Here is an 18,096-nt window from a genome sequence, read left to right as displayed (position 1 = left end):
TTGTCAAAGGTTCTAAAGGATGATACCAGAACTGTGAGGTTATATCTATCAATAAAAGATTAAAAGGCTGGGTCTTCTTTCTCTTGAAAAGAGATGGCTGAAGGGTGACATAATAGAGCTCTTTAAATTTGTGTAAGGGTCTGATAGAGTAGACACAATGACAGTTTTTCTACTTGTGGGGAAGAGCAAAGCTAGAGGCCATCAATATAAATTAGCCACCAGGAAATGAAATAGGGAATTCAAAAGGTGTTTTTTTAACCAGATAGTGACGAGAATGTGGAACATGCTACCAAAGGGAGCAGTTGAAACAAATGGTGTAGATATATTTAAGGGAAGCTAGGTAAGAATATGAGGGAAAAGGGAATAGAAGGTTAAGCAGATAGAGTTAGATAAGGAATGGGAGGACATTCAAGTGGAACATAAACAGTGGAATGTAAAAGAATTAGAGCGGATCTCATTGAAGCATTCAAGATTGTGAAGGGGCTTGACAGGTAGGTACTGAGAGGTTGTTTCTCCCAGCTCAGGAATTTAAACACAGGTGCACAGTTTCAGGATAAGGGGCCAATCATTTAGGACTGAGATGAAGAGAAATTTTTCACTCAGTGGTTGTGAATCTTTGTAATTCTCTGCTCTGAATATATTTAAGGCTGAAAAAGACAGACCTTTGGTCTCTCAAGGAAACAAGAGATATGACAGCAGATAGGAAAGTGGAGCTGAAGCCTAAGGTCAGCTTGGATCATATTGAGTGATGGAGCAGGTTTGACTGGCCGTATGGTCTACTGCTGCTTCTATCTCTCATGTTCTTATGCTCCTGTGGTATGGACTGGTTAAGCAAATTGGTCTATTTCCGTGCCATATATTCTATGTAATCTCATGCCTTAGAGGCAGACAATGAAACACGGCAACTATTCACTCTGTCCTCCTACTGGGAAGCAATTAGAAGAAACAGAGGGTTAAGGAATAAAAGCTAAGCCTTACACTGCCAGCAAAGCAAGTGCATTGAATGCACAGGCACCACATGCTGCTCGGTGAAGTCAAATTTGGGTTGTGATTCTGCAAAGTAATAGTTCATTTAGGATGGGCAGAATAAATTGTGAGAAAGCGACGTGAAATTCATGGGTATGGATGTAGGGGCAGCATCCATTTCCTGTGGAGAGGCATTATCAACTGAAGAGAGTGCACAGCTTTCATCAGTTCCCAGGCTTATCATGAGAGTAAAATGCCACAACCACATGTACATGTGGACATGTGTCTTCATCATATCATTGCCTTATGGTATCTAACCACAGAAACGTCAGAATGTGAATCAGTGGCCATTATCCGCCATTATGTCATTAAGAACATTGAGTCCACTTTTCTGTCTTCACCTCCACCCACCACCACCCCAACCTGTTCTAACAAGCTACAGCATTTCAAGAGCTGCTGTCTCACTCAAATTTACAATTCCTAGTCAAGTATGCAGAGCAAGAGGGAGACAAAGGAAGAAATACATTGACAGCTTAAGAAGCAGAACAGGTATAGATTTGAGAACAACACCAAGATGTTGGTTGCGATCAAGGACTGTGAAAGTTGGAGAGCCATGATCATTAACGGTGTAAAACATGGCACCTGAAGAAGAAAAAGTCAAATATGTACTAGGACATGCTCTCTGAACAAGCTTTGCCAGTAGCAGTAACCCCATTCCTACTAGAGGGAGGGTCTACCAGGGTGACTGCACGTTGTCCATTAGGCATGGGCAGCCATAAATTTGCTTAATTGTAACATTGGAGATACTTCAATTGGCTTGGATACATCGGCTTTAGATAAGCCTGGCAACCCTGTAACAAAATGATTAGATCACAATCTTAAACCCAAGTGTTTAACGTAAAGCCCTACCTTGATAGCAGTCAGACAGGTTTCATCGGTGTCCTTCATTATACATTGGAATTCGAAGGGCTCATCAATCGTTGCATTTCTCAAATCATTGCATTTTAATAATTCTACATTGGAGGTTGTACACCATTTGATGTTTGGGATATTGGCAAATGAAAAGGCTAGATAAAACAAACATCAGACAGCAATTATATAGTAGAGAGAAATAGAACTGGAGCTATACAAGAGACCAAAAGAGAAAGAGATAGAGGGTACAGCAATTGTACAGAGCTAAGAGCTTAGTGGTTATATGGAAAGAACACAATGCTTATTGTTTTATTCATTCATGGAAGGTGGGCATCACTGGCTAGGTCAACAATTATAGTCCATTCCTAATTGCCCTTTTTCAGAGGGAATTTAAGAGTCAACCACAATGCTGTGGATCTGGAGTCACCTATAAGCCAGACCAGGTAAGAACATCAGATTTCCTTCCCTAAAGGATATTAGTGAACCAGATGGGTCCAGACAACAATCATTTCATGGTTATCAGACTTTTAATTCCAGATTTTTATTGAATTCAAATTCTACCATCTGCTGTGGAAGGACTCAAACCTGGATCCCCAGAGCATTACCCTGGGTCTCTGGATTACTACACCAGCAACAATATCACTACGCCATCACCTCCTCCTGGAGGAGGATAAGCCTCATTGTGTATGAGATAGAACATTGATTGTAAAGGGGAAAAGTGAAGGTGGTTGTTAAATAAGAGAGAGAAAATGAAGAAAACATAGCAATTATACTAGAATGTGACAGAACAATTAATCAGGAGATAGAAAGAGTGATAGAATGTGACAGAGCAATTAATCAGGAGATAGAAAGAGCTATAGAATCAAGTCTATGCAACAGATGGATACTTAACAACTTTGTATGATATTCTATTACTATTTTAATAGAAGCATCAAACTGTTAACACCAGATAGAGGATGTCTCATGAGTGTTGCCCGTTATTATCACCAAAAGCAATTGTTAACTTAAGTGTATCTCTCGCTCTCATTCTTTCTTCCTTTTACATGATTTATAACAGCATCAGTTTGAAATTAGCTCCTGGGTTTTCCAAACCCCTCATAAGAAACATAAGAAATAGGAACATGAGTAGACCACTCAGCCTGCTCCACCATTCAATAAGATCATGGCTGACCTGCTTCCCCACCCCCGTCGCCCTCTGTATTGATTGGAATGCATTGTTAACAAAGAAAGATTTACATTTCTATAGCATCTTTCACAACTTCCAAAGCACTTGACAGCCAGAGAAGTACTTTTGAACTATAGTTGCTGTTGTAATGTAGGAAATGTGGCAGCCAATTTGCGCACAGCAGGCTCTCACAAACAGTGACAAGATAATCCATTTTCATGACATTGGTTAAGGATGAATTTTGACAAGAATACCAGGGAAATCCATTTGCTTTCCTTTGAATAGTGTCAAAAGATCTATTATGTCCAGCTGAAAGGGTCTTGGTTTAATTGTTGTAAAAACCAGTAATGGATTTATCCTAAAACGTTGAAGCAGTGGCTTTTTTTTTATTTAGAGAACTGAAAGCTTAAGATAAATAATTATATCTGGCAGCGAATAACAAATTTTGAAAGATACATTTGGATAAATGCCTGCAAACAATTTTAATACTCACAAATAATTCCCGATAGTATAACAGTGTAGGGTAAAATCATCCTGCCAATCTGTGGACTGAAAGAACTGAGAACAGTTTCTGTCACCAACCAACTCTGCAGCAGGCTTGCGATAAAACTTTGGTGCTCCTTCCCTCCTTTATAAAGTCTAGAAATTAGGGAGTTGGCAGCATGAGATGTAAAACTGACCTTGACCTTTGTGGGTCAGATTTCACAGGTGCACTTACCGAAACACAGCCTCCTTGTGATGCTTTCAAATATACCTTTGTTTAAGCCGTAAGGAATGCAGAGGAGGAACAGGGTGTAGTTCCAGAGGGGCCAGGAGGGGGTTCCCATTAATTCTTGAAACTAGTCAGGTTAGTTGGTCAATAAATATAGCATTGATTGGGCAATCAGAGAAATTCCATTTGTGTTCACCTCCCCCCGCCCCACCCGCACCATTCACTATTTGTTTTCTACTCATGTTTTTCCCACTATTTCAACATTACCTTTTTTATTTTCTTGTCTCCTTTCCAAGCCTGTATTTTTGGTCCTTGTTTCTTTCTCTGATTTGCTCCTCTTGTGGGAGTGTTCGCTCACACTCGGGAAAGAATAAGCACCATTTATATTGGGAAGCCTAAAGCCATTGCCTTCAGCTCTCACAACAAAATCCCAGTTTCCAACTTGTCCAGCCACTGCCTCAAGCTGAGCCCAACCATTTGCGACCTTGGCTTTCAGTTCAATATAAAACTGGGATTCCAGCCTAACTCCGCTTTCTTCCACCTCCATAATATTGAGCTCCCACAATCCAATCTTGACTGAAACCCTCAGCAAATACCTTTGTCACCTCTAGACTTGAGTGCTTCAAATATCTGCAAAAGCACTCACTCTCTGCAAACCTCAACTCATTCAAAGATCAGCTGCCTGTGGACCATCCCGCACCAAGTCCTAATCACCCATCACCCCTGTCCTCATTACCCTACATTGGCTCCCAGTTGCCCAACAACTCAAATCTTCATTCTTGTGTTTTAAATCCCCCCACCACCCCACCCCCCCCCCCCCCCCCCAAAACTCTGTAAACTCCTACAACGCTGTTCCCAAACTTTCCATTTCTCTTCACCCTGGCCTTTTGGGCTTTTTTAAAAATTCATTGACAGGATGTGGGCTTCACTGGCTGGGCCAGAATTTATTGCCCATCCCTAGTTACCCTTGAGAAGGTGGCTGTGAGCTGCCTTCTTGAACCACTGCAGTCCATGTGGTGTAGGTACATCCACTGTGCTGTTAGAGAAGGAGTTCCAGGATTTTCCCCCTTCCTTTCAGCCTACTATAAGCAGCTGTACCCTCAGCCACTTACACCCTCCGCACATTTCCCTAAAGCCCTTTCCCTCTCCAGCTCCCCATTTTCCTTTAAGATCCTCAATGAAATCTACCTCCTCCATTCATCATTTGAACATCCCTCCTAATATCTCATTCATTGGCTCTGAGTACTTTTTCTCTTTACATCTTTGTGCCTTGGGTATTTATTTCTACATTAAAGGCACTATGTAAATGCAAGTTGTTCTTGTTTTGGAAAACTAAATGTTTCTGAGTTTGAAGCTTTGAGAGTCAACATTGACACCTGGAGACCAAGTCCAGGGTAAAGCTCCTTGTACATTGATCCATCAAGTACCCCCTGTTCAGATACTGTGTGGGTTAGATACAGAATTAGGAACAGGAGTAGGCCATTTGGCCCCTCAAACCAGAGTAAAGATATACGTACTCTGTAAGTTTTTCATCAGTGATAATTAGTTTTCATGCCACGCCTATGGACATAGGCTTCTTTTATACTGGAAGTGTAGCATTCATGCAAAATAAATTTATTTCACATCAACAGTGCTGTTATACTGTAAATAGAGCTAAGAGTACCCTGGGGTCAATGTTGTGCAGCCGGTCTCTCTGTTAATGGGACAGTAAAAATGGTGTCAAAGGCCTTATCACCCTGATGGCTCCTGCAATGCCTCTGGCACCATTTAAAACAGGCTGATCATCAGATGGTCAACCTTCTGCCTCAATCAGGCAATAATCCCTTTTAAAGTGGAAATGGAGGCCTACATGCCCTAAATAATACCCAATTTAACATTTTAGGTAGGAACTGCTGATAGCATGAGCAGTGCAGGCTCAATGGACAATGGAAGAAATTAGGTAAATCTTAACTTGTTATTGTCGGCTCCTCTGAGGCTTATGGAAATAATCTGTACTGCTTGCTGCCCCCGATCCTCCACCCTCCATGATTGCACAACTCTCTCCCCTTCTCCCACTCCAGCAATTTCCACTTCTATTGGCCTCTCTAAGTGACAAACTTAGCCGAGACAAGTTGGTGCTGCTCTAGGGTCTATAAGTGTTATACACAAACACACCTGCAAGGAAATATTTGGGACCATCCCAAGCTTATTTGCGATGTTGCCAACTCATGACATTATTAACCATGTGCTGTTTTTGTCCGACTGTTTTAATATCTGCCATCACAACAATAGAAAATGGGAGAGTTAATTGTGCTAAATCAACAAGCTGTTCACAAAATCCCAACCTTTGCAGATGGTGCATTCCATAATCATCTGGTAAAGTAATTACAGAAAGAGCTAAATTGGACCTAAGAGCAGCGTGGATAATGTTCCCACTCACCATCCCATCCAATGTCCCATCTAACAAGTGGTAACTGTCCACCTAAAGCTGTAACAAAAAAACAGCCACGCTCCTTGAATTCAAATCAGCAACTGAGCCTTGAGTTATCGGTCGGCAAGGAAGATTTTGCAGCCTTGAGCTTTCATCCAAGTGTCTTGTGTTGACAGAGAAAGGATGATTTCCACGAGCATAAAGCTTTCCCTATTAACTTAAACCTGTGCCCCTGCTAGTGTCAGCAATGGAACAGTGTGCTCAGGATTAGCAGTTACTCCTTTCTGGGATATCAAGCACTCCCCATCATGTTACATGCCACATTCTCCTAATAGTATTGAAAGACACAAAATTCCACTCAGTAAGACCGATGTGTACCAGCTAACAGATTCACAGCAACTGAAACTGAAACACAGCAAGATGGAATTATAATTCCTAAAATTTCAATTCCCGTGATCACCGTTTGGAAGTTCAGCAGGGCAGCACTTTCACCTACCTACTGGCCACTACAGGCGTTGTGGAATTGACTCATTTTAATATTGCAAGGCAGAATAAAAAAACATGAAGTTGGCAGCAGCTGCTGCACTGTGTGCCTACCCAACAGTAAGGCTGGCGAACACAGGAAATATGTCTCAAGGACACAGCTGCATGATTTTAAAACTTAACTGCAACTCAATGAATGATTTCCGAATATTGTATAATTTCAAAATGAAATTGGATGGGCACTTGAGGGAAATAAGCTTTCAGGGCTATGGAGATAGAGTGGGAGAATGGGATTGCTCTACATAGAATTGGCATGGATTTGATGGGCTGAATGGTCTGCTTCTGTGCCAAGGATTTTTAAAAGATACAAATCAGGATCTCTGTTAGGAGAACCATTGGATGGCAAGGCAGGAAATGCTGGAAACACTGAATTGATCAGGCAATTATACACCTGTACAACTCATTGGTTGCACCATAATGGGCTAAATTTGTGTCTTCACTACGTGGGCAGTAATCTGGTTTACCCACTAATATTTGTAGTCCGCCCAATGTTCAGTGGAATATAAATCAGGTGGGTTTTTTTTTAATTCATTCATGGCATGTGGGCATCATTGGCTAGGCCAGCATTTATTGCCCATCCCTAATTGCTCTTGAGAAGGTTGTGGTGAGAGCCTTCTTAAGCCGCTGCAGTCCACGTGGTGTAGGTACATCCACAGTGCTGTTAGGAAGGGAGTTCCAGGATTTTGACCAAGCGACAGTGAAGGTACAGCGATATATTTCCAATTCAGGATGGTGAGTGCATAAAATCCGTTCTGCTAGAATTACTGCCCAGGTGGAAATATAGTCCATTGTGTCCAGTTTGGGACACCTGTCTTACTTTACCGAGGAAATCAAGGCCATGGAGCAGGTTCAAGATAGATTCACTCTGATGGTAAGAGGATAACCAATAAAATAGCTATGAGCAGACACTAGAACAGCTGAACTCTTTCCATTAAAACAACAGTGATTAGGAAATGATTGAATTTAAATGTCCAAAAAATGAATGGTTTCAATAAAGTGAACACTGTACCAGTGACATGGAGTCATTATGGCACAGAAGGGGATCATTTGGCCCATCGACTTCATGCCAACTCTATGTAGAGCAATCCAATCAACCCGTTCCCTGTAGCCCTGTGAGTTTATTTCCCTCAAGTGCCCATTCAATTTCCCTTTGAAATTATTCATCTTCTCCGCTTCCACTGCTCTCGTAGGCTGTGAGATCTAGGCCGTTAGCACTTGTTATAAAAAAGCTCTTATTCAGAACCTTCACTATTCCCCCCATCCCCACATCTCTTGCCCAAAATCTTAAATCTGAGCCCTCTAGTCTTTGTACCATCAGCTAATGGGAATATTTTTTCTTTGTCTACCTTATCTAAACCTGTCATAATCAATGATTATTTCAAGTCTGTATGAGTCATACAGACTCGAAACATTAACTCTGTTTCTCTCTCCACAGATGCTGCCAGATCTGCTGAATTTTTCCAGCACTTTTTGTTTTTATTTCAGGTTTTCAGCATCCTCAGTATTTTACTTTCATACTAATGTTTGATTGCTGGATCTATTTTTCTCCCTTGTCATATTGCCATGCTCTGGCAAATCTTCAAGATCCAAGGATATTTAAAAGGTCCGGATCAGGATCTCTGTTACTTTTTCATGGCTTCCCCCAGGATATCTTTTTGACTTTGAATTCCACTGCTGATGCAATACGGAAAACAATAAATTTAGTATCAATCCGCAGAGAGTTGAAACAATTTTCGGCATGTAAGTAAGTAGTGGGGCTTTTGGATTGAACAGACCTTAAGGAGGAGAAAATGGTACATGTTGCACCCTTTATCGAGGCAAAAATTGGATGCAACATGTTAATTCCTGGATGCTAACTCCTACATCTGATTTGCTCCACTGACATAGCCACTGGCATATTGGTCCTCACTGTTTTTAGGCATCATGGGTTGTTGCCTAATAGTAGCATTGGTCCAATGTAAAAATGCAAAATGGGATCCTCGGTCTGAGTCAGGACCCTTGTACAATGTTCACTAGAACAAAGTGTGTGCTTTAACTAGGCTTTCTGGTTCTATTGTTGTCTAACCAGGAGCACCCGATCAGTAACATTTTTTAAAAAACTTACAGTGACCGGAACCATAGGGAGAAGCAGCATTAAAGTGGGATCGCCTGCAGTTGCCACCCAAACAACCCCCACTGCCGTCCCACCATCTCTCAGTACTTAGCACTGCTAGCAAAGCAAATGAACCAAGTTGGTTCTACAGGAAGCAGTGAGCTGCCTATGGAAACGCAATAGGCCCCAGCACCAATTCACCATCATTAAGATGAAGCCCAAGATATTTCAGGTTATCCTTGTGCTGACCTTCCCAGGCACACTGCAGCAGTGCTGCCTGTTTCATGCCAGTAGTCAGACACTGATCAACATCTATCCTAAATAATTCAAAGGCTTCTGATCTTAGACTTGTCATCTCAGATCATTGTTACCTCAGATACTCAGTATCAGGCTAATAAGCAGGCGCTGACACAATGGCCCACGTCCTCCTTAGCAGATAATGATTAGACTACATATCATTTATTCAACTGCGAGGTCAAAGCCCAAAAGCCTGATTAATTTCCTGATTAACTTCTGCTTGGGCCCCAACACAGTTTCTATCTGACTCAAAATTTTGTATTTTGGTAAGAAAACACAGGGGAATTTTAATCGCCGTTAACAGGTGGTTTAAGGTGCATGGTTAAAATAACTAATCACAGACACAACTCAGCTCTAATATGCCCACTTCCAGCCTCAACAGAGACAGGTTTGGCATGTGTGCGAGTAACCTACTCACCCCTGTCAGGATTTCCATTGGTGAACATGGGTAGGTAGTTCCAACAGCAATTAACATCCATATGAGACCTTTATTAGGGCTTTTTAAATTGAATTTCACTGTACTTTATATCTAAAGTAGTCAGCACAGTTTTGCCAGGGCTCTTGAATCTCACCAGTGAAGTGGAGACATGATTGAGCCCCAGTTTGTTGTGGCTCACCTTTAAGTGAGTATGTTTATGTTTTCTGTATAAATTACTGGGGTAAATGATGCAATGTATCATGTAATTCAAATGTATCCTTACTTTGTTCTGAGGAAGCTACTAACTCAGATATGTCTACAAGTTCTCCAACTGTGTAAGACTGCAACAACTTCTCAAATCCTCAATAAATGAACCTAATATTTTGTGTTAACCAATCCCTTACATGTGATTGGGGCTTTGATGTTTATCTACTAGTAAGCACAAGGAGAAGAAATACACAGCACAGTTCATGTGGATATTTAAAGTTGTGATTGCCCCATCTGAATAAAAGATCAATTATTACAGCAGCTGTCTCAGCTCCCTCCAGCAAACATTTGGCAGGGAACTCTTTTTGTATTGAGACAACTGTTATGGCACAGCCGATGGTAAATACTGAGCTGCTCAAATCCCAAAGGAAAATTTGAAACAACTGCCATAACTGTTTTGCAATTTGTATAAATTTCGAGATGTGTGCCTTGAATTCAGTAGTAATAAGACGTGAGGCTTATAGGTTTCCTATAAAACTAAATTAAACCTTTATTAATAGAAGAAATTATTTTAAGCAAATACATAGATTTACAAATTACTACTCCAATAACTTCTAAGTCCCCTAGTTAATCTAACTCCCAGTTACACTTTCATTAAGGCAACTGTAAGACACATAGATTTTAAAAGACCCACACAAAGAAACACAATACCCTGGACAATCCAATTCAAAGTAAGTTTTCTTAACTTCAGTTCTTTATAGACAGCAGCTGGAGGCTTCTTCACAGTTGTTTTAGATCTTAGAATGCCTTCCCTTGCACACAGTCTTCTCTCCTTTAACCATATTTCCCCCTTTGAATGCAAATTCCCATTGTTTCACCATGTCCTTGGACTTTACCTCTCTAATAATAAAAATCTCTCATGGTACCAATTTTACCAGTAATGTTTGGAAAAAATGAACACACTGTTTCTTAACTTCTCCTGGCTTTACCTACTTAACATTTCAAACCTAGCTTATCTTCTGTTACATCAAAGCCTTCAGACCAGCTGCCTTTAATTCAATTAAGTCACGTACACACACACACACACACACACACACAAACAGACATAGACACAGACCCCACTCTTACTCTATTTAACAATAAATTCCAATAACATTATGAAAATTATTATATCTTCCATGACAACAAGTGCCTTTTTCAAAATCTTTGGAGCTTTCAAACCAACATGAGCAGGATGGAAGACATATGTTTGACAGCACATGAGAAGATGAAGATTGTCACCATTCATGACAGGGATGACATGCTGTAGTGCAATTAAGAACTAGATATGAGAAAGATGTACAGGAGGGAGGTGTACATGAGCAAAATGGACAGGAGTGGGGCTGAAGTTTCAGGAGGCACTATCCATGTAACAACATAGAAAGAGGTTCGGCTTCCTTGGTCTCTTGGAAGAGCAGTGCTTCCACAGGGGGCTGAGGCTGTTATGTCATTGATCATAGACATCTGCAACTTCCTAGAAGACAGCTCTCTGATGGCCATGAGAAGGCCATGGAGACAGGCTGTTCTGACTGCTGAAATACTTTTAGCCTAAGACCTCTGCATTTCAGAGCTTATGAAAGTCCTGCTAAAGACTGTTCCACCTACATTTGTCTTTGGGAGACAAGGCAACAAATCAGATCCTGGTTAAGTGAGTGGAGAGTTTGGGGTGGGGGGGGGTCAATAGGTGAGATGTGGGGGCACTTTAAGTGATGTTCCTACTTCTGTATTTCCTTTTGCTATCATCCCTCTCCTGGGCCAGCACCACATCACTCCTCCCACACTGCTGCAGACTAGCTTAGTGAATATCAGTGATGCATTGTGAGGAGCTGGATAGGGGGCTGGATTTTCAATTGCCAACAGAGCTCGGTACCCGTGCAGGCACGATTTAAGGATCTTGGATCCCACTGCCTCTGGTTGCCTCCAGGATGCACCCTGATTTTCAAAATGAAGGCATGGGGGAAGGGGGATAAAACGGGAAGCCCACTGCTTCCAACTAATGGTTCATTAAGCTCCTTTAGGAGCTTGTTAACAGGCTGGGGAGATTGGTACAACAGTTCTTAAAGGCAAATTCAGCAAATCCGAACATTCTGGTGCATGTTAGTGCACAGTTGTTGGATTTGGCTTTGGGACAAAGGGAAAGTTTTTATTTGATGTTTAATATTATCGAACCCTTGGGTATCCTACTCAAGAATTTGCGCATGACCTCAGCTTCACCCTTTCACTCCGTCTTGCATCTTTATGGTGTTGGTCAACTGAAGAGCATTCTGGTCTCTTCAGCAAGGCAGCAACAGGCATCAACATGGCCGCCTCTTACCTTTGCCATGGCACCAGGCAGGCAGCTCCTGCCCCTGGATTCTCAGCGCCACTAATTGGGTGAACTCACCTCTTGCCCAATTAGGGCACTTACAATTAAAAGTAATGACAGATGAGTGACACAGTTGAGTTTCAGAGTTGGGGCTGGGTAATCACCTGGGTGTCGGGTGCCCAACCTCACTTTGAAAATCTGGCCCAAGGTATCTGTCCCCCTGGTTAAGACAGAAGATATGTTGGCATCCTTCATCCTCTCCACTATTGTTGAGAGTAAGCGTAGCTCATCTTTCAATATCTGGCTGAGATGCTGGTGCATATTTAACACAATGCTCTTGCTATTAACCTCCTCAATTACTTCCAACCAGGCAGAGAGAGGTATAGATTTCTTCCTTCCATCACTGGGAAAAGCATATCCCTCCTGCTCCTGATGGCACCCACCAGTAGTTGATGCGCCATTGAATCTAGATGCTGCACTTGCACTCTGTATAGTGTTTATCATGAATACCTCCTAGCTCCTTCAATTTCCATTCATAAATTGTCCCTATATAGTTCAGATATAGTAATGGCATCACTCCACCACCCAAACCCCTCCACCATCACCCAATCCCCACCACCGCCACCAACCCCACCCCTGCCCCACCTCCCCCCCACCCCCCCCAACCCACCAATGTGCAGCATGGAACTGCAAAACCCCAAAGCCAAAAATTATTGCTTCCATTTATTTGTGACTGCAGATTCCAACCACTGACATTACTGGCATTACTTCCTTCTGGCTTTCATCACGTAATTCCATCTGCCCCGCTTGGAAACTGGCTTCACATTAATATCAGGTACACTGTTTCCATTGTGACGCTAGCTGTTTCAGAACTGCACAAGGTATAATACAGAAAACAACCTGATTTGTACTTTTCTATATCTATATCTAGGTATAGGTATATCTAGATAACCTATATCTATAAACTCTTTAAAAGAGTGCATGCGATCCCTAATTAATTAAAGAAACATAACTGCTCTGCTTGAGCTGACAAAGGTGTTTATTGTACTTCTTGGGGAAGTGCTCCAGGGTAAGCCAAGAACAGGGTGAACGAAAATAAACTTCAAACTTCTCACAATCTGGCCTTGCATACAAGGATACATTACAGGGAAATATTACTTTTAATTTGCTCTGCATAGACAAAAATCCTCCCATAATTCTCAGCCCATTACAACTTTTGTGATTTTTGTGCTAAATATTCACTTGGGTTGCATGTTATTGGTCATTCTAATTAATATTATCAACTCCGGTGTCATTACATGGCCGCCCATGCACCTTTGTCCGCACTGTCCTGTCAAACATAACCTCCTGCTTCAAAGAACTCTTGCTGTATATACTGGATCCTGAAGTAAGGAATATGCCCATGTTTTCTGAAAGATATCCTATCAAGACTTGGCAAAGCTTTGAACAAAAACGGAGTTATTTACACAATACACATGAATGAACAATGCACAGCTTTTACAATGAGAGTCATCAGTTAAGCAATGCTTCTTGGTTATATAAAAAATAATTGAACCAGTGTTTTCATTCTTAACCAGGAATGACAAGTATGACTGCCATGGCCTTTGGATGACATTTGCAGTGGACAATTTCACAGATGCCATAAGTTCAAATTTTAAAAAGGCATGCATTAGGATCAATGACAAAAGAGCAAATGGTTTGAGAGGTAGATTATATGGAGGGTTGTCAGGTCAAAAGATGCCCCAACAGGAAAAGTGGTGGAAGCTGAAAGTGGATAAGCACTTTGGGAAGAAAAATTTTAAATGGTATTTGAATGGAATTGTGTACACGTCTTTCAGAGAGTCATAACAGGTATAGCAAGCCGAATGGCTTCCTTCTCTATTATAAAAACCCATGATTCAATATTGCTGTCTCTCATTGCATATGTGTATTGATCTGATGCTATTGCATGTTCCAACTTTTAAACCAGTCTGGAGCATGTGTTGGACCTCCCATATGATCTCCAATGTTTGATACCACAGTTAGAGGGAAATTGCTCATCTTGAGCTTGCCACCCCTTCACCACACGTGTAGAAGTCCGTTAGAGACTTTGTTCGCTCAAGAAAAGCTCATTTTTCTGTGAACACAAGAGAGTTGAGAACATCCAACCCTGATACACCCTTCCTGCCAACACATAGCTTGAGGCTCAATTCCTGATTTGAGTTAAAGGGTGTATAGCTCATTTTTTGTTTCAATTTTGGGTGAACAGACATTATTTTGTTAGGCATGTTGATTGACCAGCGAGTGAGAAAATTATCCATTCTGCTTATGACCTGGATATTGATCCATCTCAGCCCACGCTCTCTAAGGCTTTATGGGCTCTTTGCAAAATATACCAGCTGCAATTTTATAATTTTGTGACTAGTTTGTTGATTCACAGAATCACAGTATATTAACGGCACAGAAGGAGGCCATTCAGCCCATCATGTCTGCACCAGCTCTCCAAATGAGCATTATGACCTAGTGTGATTGCCCTGCCATACTCCTGCACATTGTTTCCATTCAAATAATCACCTATTGCCCTCATGAATGCCTTCACTGAACCTGCCTCCACACTTTCAGGCAGTGCATTCCAGACCCGAACCACTCGCTATGTGAAGAAGTTTTTTCTCACATCATATTTGCTTCTTTTGAAAATCACTTTAAATCTGTGCCTTCTTCTTCTTGGTCCTTTTATGAACGGGAACAGCTTCTCCCTATCTTCTCTGACCAGCCCCCTCAAGATTTTGAACATCTCTATCAAATCTCCTCTTAGCCTTCTTCTGTCCAAGGAGAATAATCCCTACCTCTCCAATCTATCTTTGTAACTGAAGTTTATCATCCCTGGAAACATTCTTGTAAACCTCTTCTGCACTCTCTCCAATGTGTTCACATCCTTACTATAATATGGCTCCCAGAACTGTACACAGTGTTCCAGCTGAGGTCTAACGAGCTTCTTATATAAATTCAGCGTAACCTCCCTGCTCTTATATTCTATGCCCCTGTTAATAAAGCCCAGGATGCTATATGCTTTATTAACTGCTCTCTCCATGTGTCTTGCTATTTTTCAATGATCCCTGCACAAAAACACCCAGGTATTTCTGCTCCTGCATATCCCTCAAAATTTCACACCTTATTTTCTTTTGTCTGTCCATGTTCCTCCTGCCAAAATGCATCACCTCACACTTCTCCGCATTCAACTTCATCTGCCACCTATCTGCCCACTCCATCGACTTGTCAATGTCCTTTCGAAGTTCTATATTGTCCTTCTTGCAGTTTTGAACACTCCCATGCTTCATATCATCTGAAAACTTTGAAATTGTCCCTTACACACCAAGATCTAGATCATTAATATATTTCAGGAAAAGCACGGGTCCTGATACTAACCTTGGGGGAACTCCACTACAAACCTTCCTCCAGCCCGAAATATATCCATTGGCCATTTCTCTCTGCTTCCTATCTTTCAGCAAGTTTTGTATCTACTGTCACTTTTATTCCATGAGCAATAACTTTTCTCACAAGTCTGTTGTGTGGCACTAAGCTAACTAACTTGATTAACTATTCTCACTTCTATTCTTGTGATTCTCAGAAATTGAAATGGTCACGCAAAACTGACACATTGCAAACGAAATTGTGAGTTCAAAATGCTGGAAATGAGCTTGCGATGGTCCAAAACGATTTCCCTGCAGATCCGTCGACAACATAAACATTCCACATACTGCAGCTGGCTCAGGTTAACTTTGTCACTTTGCAACATAAAGTGCTTTTCTGCAGTTGTGGTTAATGCACCATTTACTATGTGCCTCAGTCGCTATAGTGTTTCACCTGACCTAGGGGTGCTTGATGGGACAATGTGCAGAAAGTTTTACTCTTATCTGTAAGGGATTACTGTACCTGATTTGTGAGCTTTGGTCTGCATCAAGCTGAAGTGTATTTGGTCTGGGATGTTTGATGTGACAGTGTACAGTGAACTTTATTCAGCATCCATCAGATACTCTTCAAAATGTGGTGTCGACCTGGTGAAGCTACAACACAAGGATACGTGCAAGCTAATCACTTGGCAAACAGCTTGCAATAAACAAAACTAAGCAACGAATCATATCAAAGCTTTGCAGTCCTAATACATCAAGTCAGAAATTGAGGTGGACAATTAAGCAACTAACTGGAGGAGAAGGCTCTATGAACTATTCTGTTCTCAATGATGGCAGAGCCCAGCAAACGAGTGTATAATACAAGACAGAAGCAACAACAGCTTACATTTAAATAATGTGGTTAAGGTAGTAAAATGTGAATAACAAGAGTGATATCAATAAAAACATTTTTAATATTGTTGAAACCATGCCAGAGAAAGAGAAATCAGGACAGATGACCAAAGGCTTGATCATAGAAAGATTGGATAGGCTAGGGTTGTTTTCCTTAAAACAGAGGAAGCTAAGGGATGGCCTAATTGAGGTGTACAAAATTATGAGGGGCCTAGTTAGGGTAGACAGTAAAGGCTTGTTTCTCCTGGCTGAGGGGTTAATTACCAGGGGCACGGATTTAAGAATATTGATAGAAGGATTAGAGAAGACATGAGGAAAAGCTTTTTCACACAGAGAGTTGTAGGTGTATGGAATTCACTGCCTAAATCGATGGTTGAGGCTGAAGCGCTCCACTCATTTAAAAGGCACTTGGATCTACATCTGAAGTGCTGTAACCTGCAGGGCTACAGACCAGGTGCTAGAAAGGGGGATTAAAATGAGCGGCTAGTTTTTTTTCATCTTTTTCTGGCTGGCATAGGGCATGATGGGCTGAATGGCCTCATTCGGTGCCATAAATTTCTATGGTTCTATGGTTCTAGAGGTAGATTTTAAGGAGCATCATAAAAGGGGATAGAGAAATAGAGAGGCAGGGAGTTTTTCAGATGGAATTCCAGATCTTAGAACCAAGGTAGTTGAAAGCACTACTGCTAATAGTGGAACAATTAAAATCAAGGATGCATAGAAGCCCAGATTTGAAGGAGCACAAGAATCTTGAAAACTTAAGGGGTTGGAGAAGATTTCAGAGGTAGGGAAGGGCAAAGCAATGGAAAGATCTGAAAACAAGGATGGGAATTTTAAAATTGAGGTGTTGTCAGATGGGGAGCCAGCGAATGCCAGTAAGCACAGTGACAATGGTTGACTGAGATTTGGGATGAGTTAATATATTACAGCTATTCTGTAACCAATAGCTCACCTCAGCACTCCCCAAAGTCTCTCCACCACTTACACAGTGCAAGTCAGGAGAGAGGTGGAATACTTTTCACTTGCCTGAATAGATATAACTGCAATAACATTCGAGGAGTTTGACACCACCCAGGACAAAGCAGTTCAACCGAACGGCAACCCACGCACCAGCTGCAGCACCAACCGTCCTCCACCAACAAATGGCTGCAGTGTATGCTACCTACAGGTTGCATGGCAGCAACTCACCAGGGGTTCTTTAGGCAGCACCCACAAACTTGCAGATCCCCCAATAATCTAGGTCAAAGGCAGCCACTGCATGGAAACACCAACACCTCCAGCTCCCCTCCAAGTCACACACCATATCAACTTGGATTGCAGTTCCTTCAAAGAGGAAACTCTCTATCCAAAACCGCTGTGAGGTTAGTTCATAACATGGATAGCAGTGGCTCAAGATGCAGACTGACCAACAGCTCTTCAGTGATGGGCAAGACATGCTGGTCTCGCCAGCAACAGCCATACACGATGAATGAATGATAAAAGGTTGTGCAAAACCCAGGATCAATTTGTAATGCTGCTAAAACCCAACATTGCTAAAACCTGGCTGGAATCATAGATTTTTACACTATAGAAGGCTATTTCACCTCTCATCTGTGTTGTCTCTTTACCACAGCATTCCAGCTAATTCCATTACCATAGCCTCTCACCACAGATACCTCCTGCTTGAAATGGTTATTTACACTTTCTTTAATTAATCTTTGTGGTACAGTATTCTATGTTACAATAAACCCATACATAGAGATTTTACCCA

General features: G+C 41.6%; 1 protein-coding gene across 1 annotated transcript in view; it reads right to left on the bottom strand.

Annotated features, from left to right (window-relative positions):
* The window catches only part of LOC121287766, a 104,236-nt gene that overhangs the window by 37,707 nt on the left and 48,433 nt on the right, over positions 1-18,096 (bottom strand). Inside the window, exons 16-18 of the mRNA XM_041205680.1 lie at positions 9,920-9,947; positions 3,537-3,682; positions 1,876-2,033 (exon numbers count right to left, since the gene is read on the bottom strand). Of these exons, the coding sequence (XP_041061614.1) occupies positions 1,876-2,033; positions 3,537-3,682; positions 9,920-9,947 (332 nt within the window). The remainder of the gene's footprint in view (positions 1-1,875; positions 2,034-3,536; positions 3,683-9,919; positions 9,948-18,096) is intronic.

This window comes from Carcharodon carcharias, chromosome 2 (assembly GCF_017639515.1).
Source record: "Carcharodon carcharias isolate sCarCar2 chromosome 2, sCarCar2.pri, whole genome shotgun sequence".
Lineage (NCBI taxonomy): Eukaryota > Metazoa > Chordata > Chondrichthyes > Lamniformes > Lamnidae > Carcharodon > Carcharodon carcharias.
The sequence above is the reverse complement of the archived record's forward strand: the minus strand, read 5'-3'. Positions and strand labels throughout refer to the sequence as shown.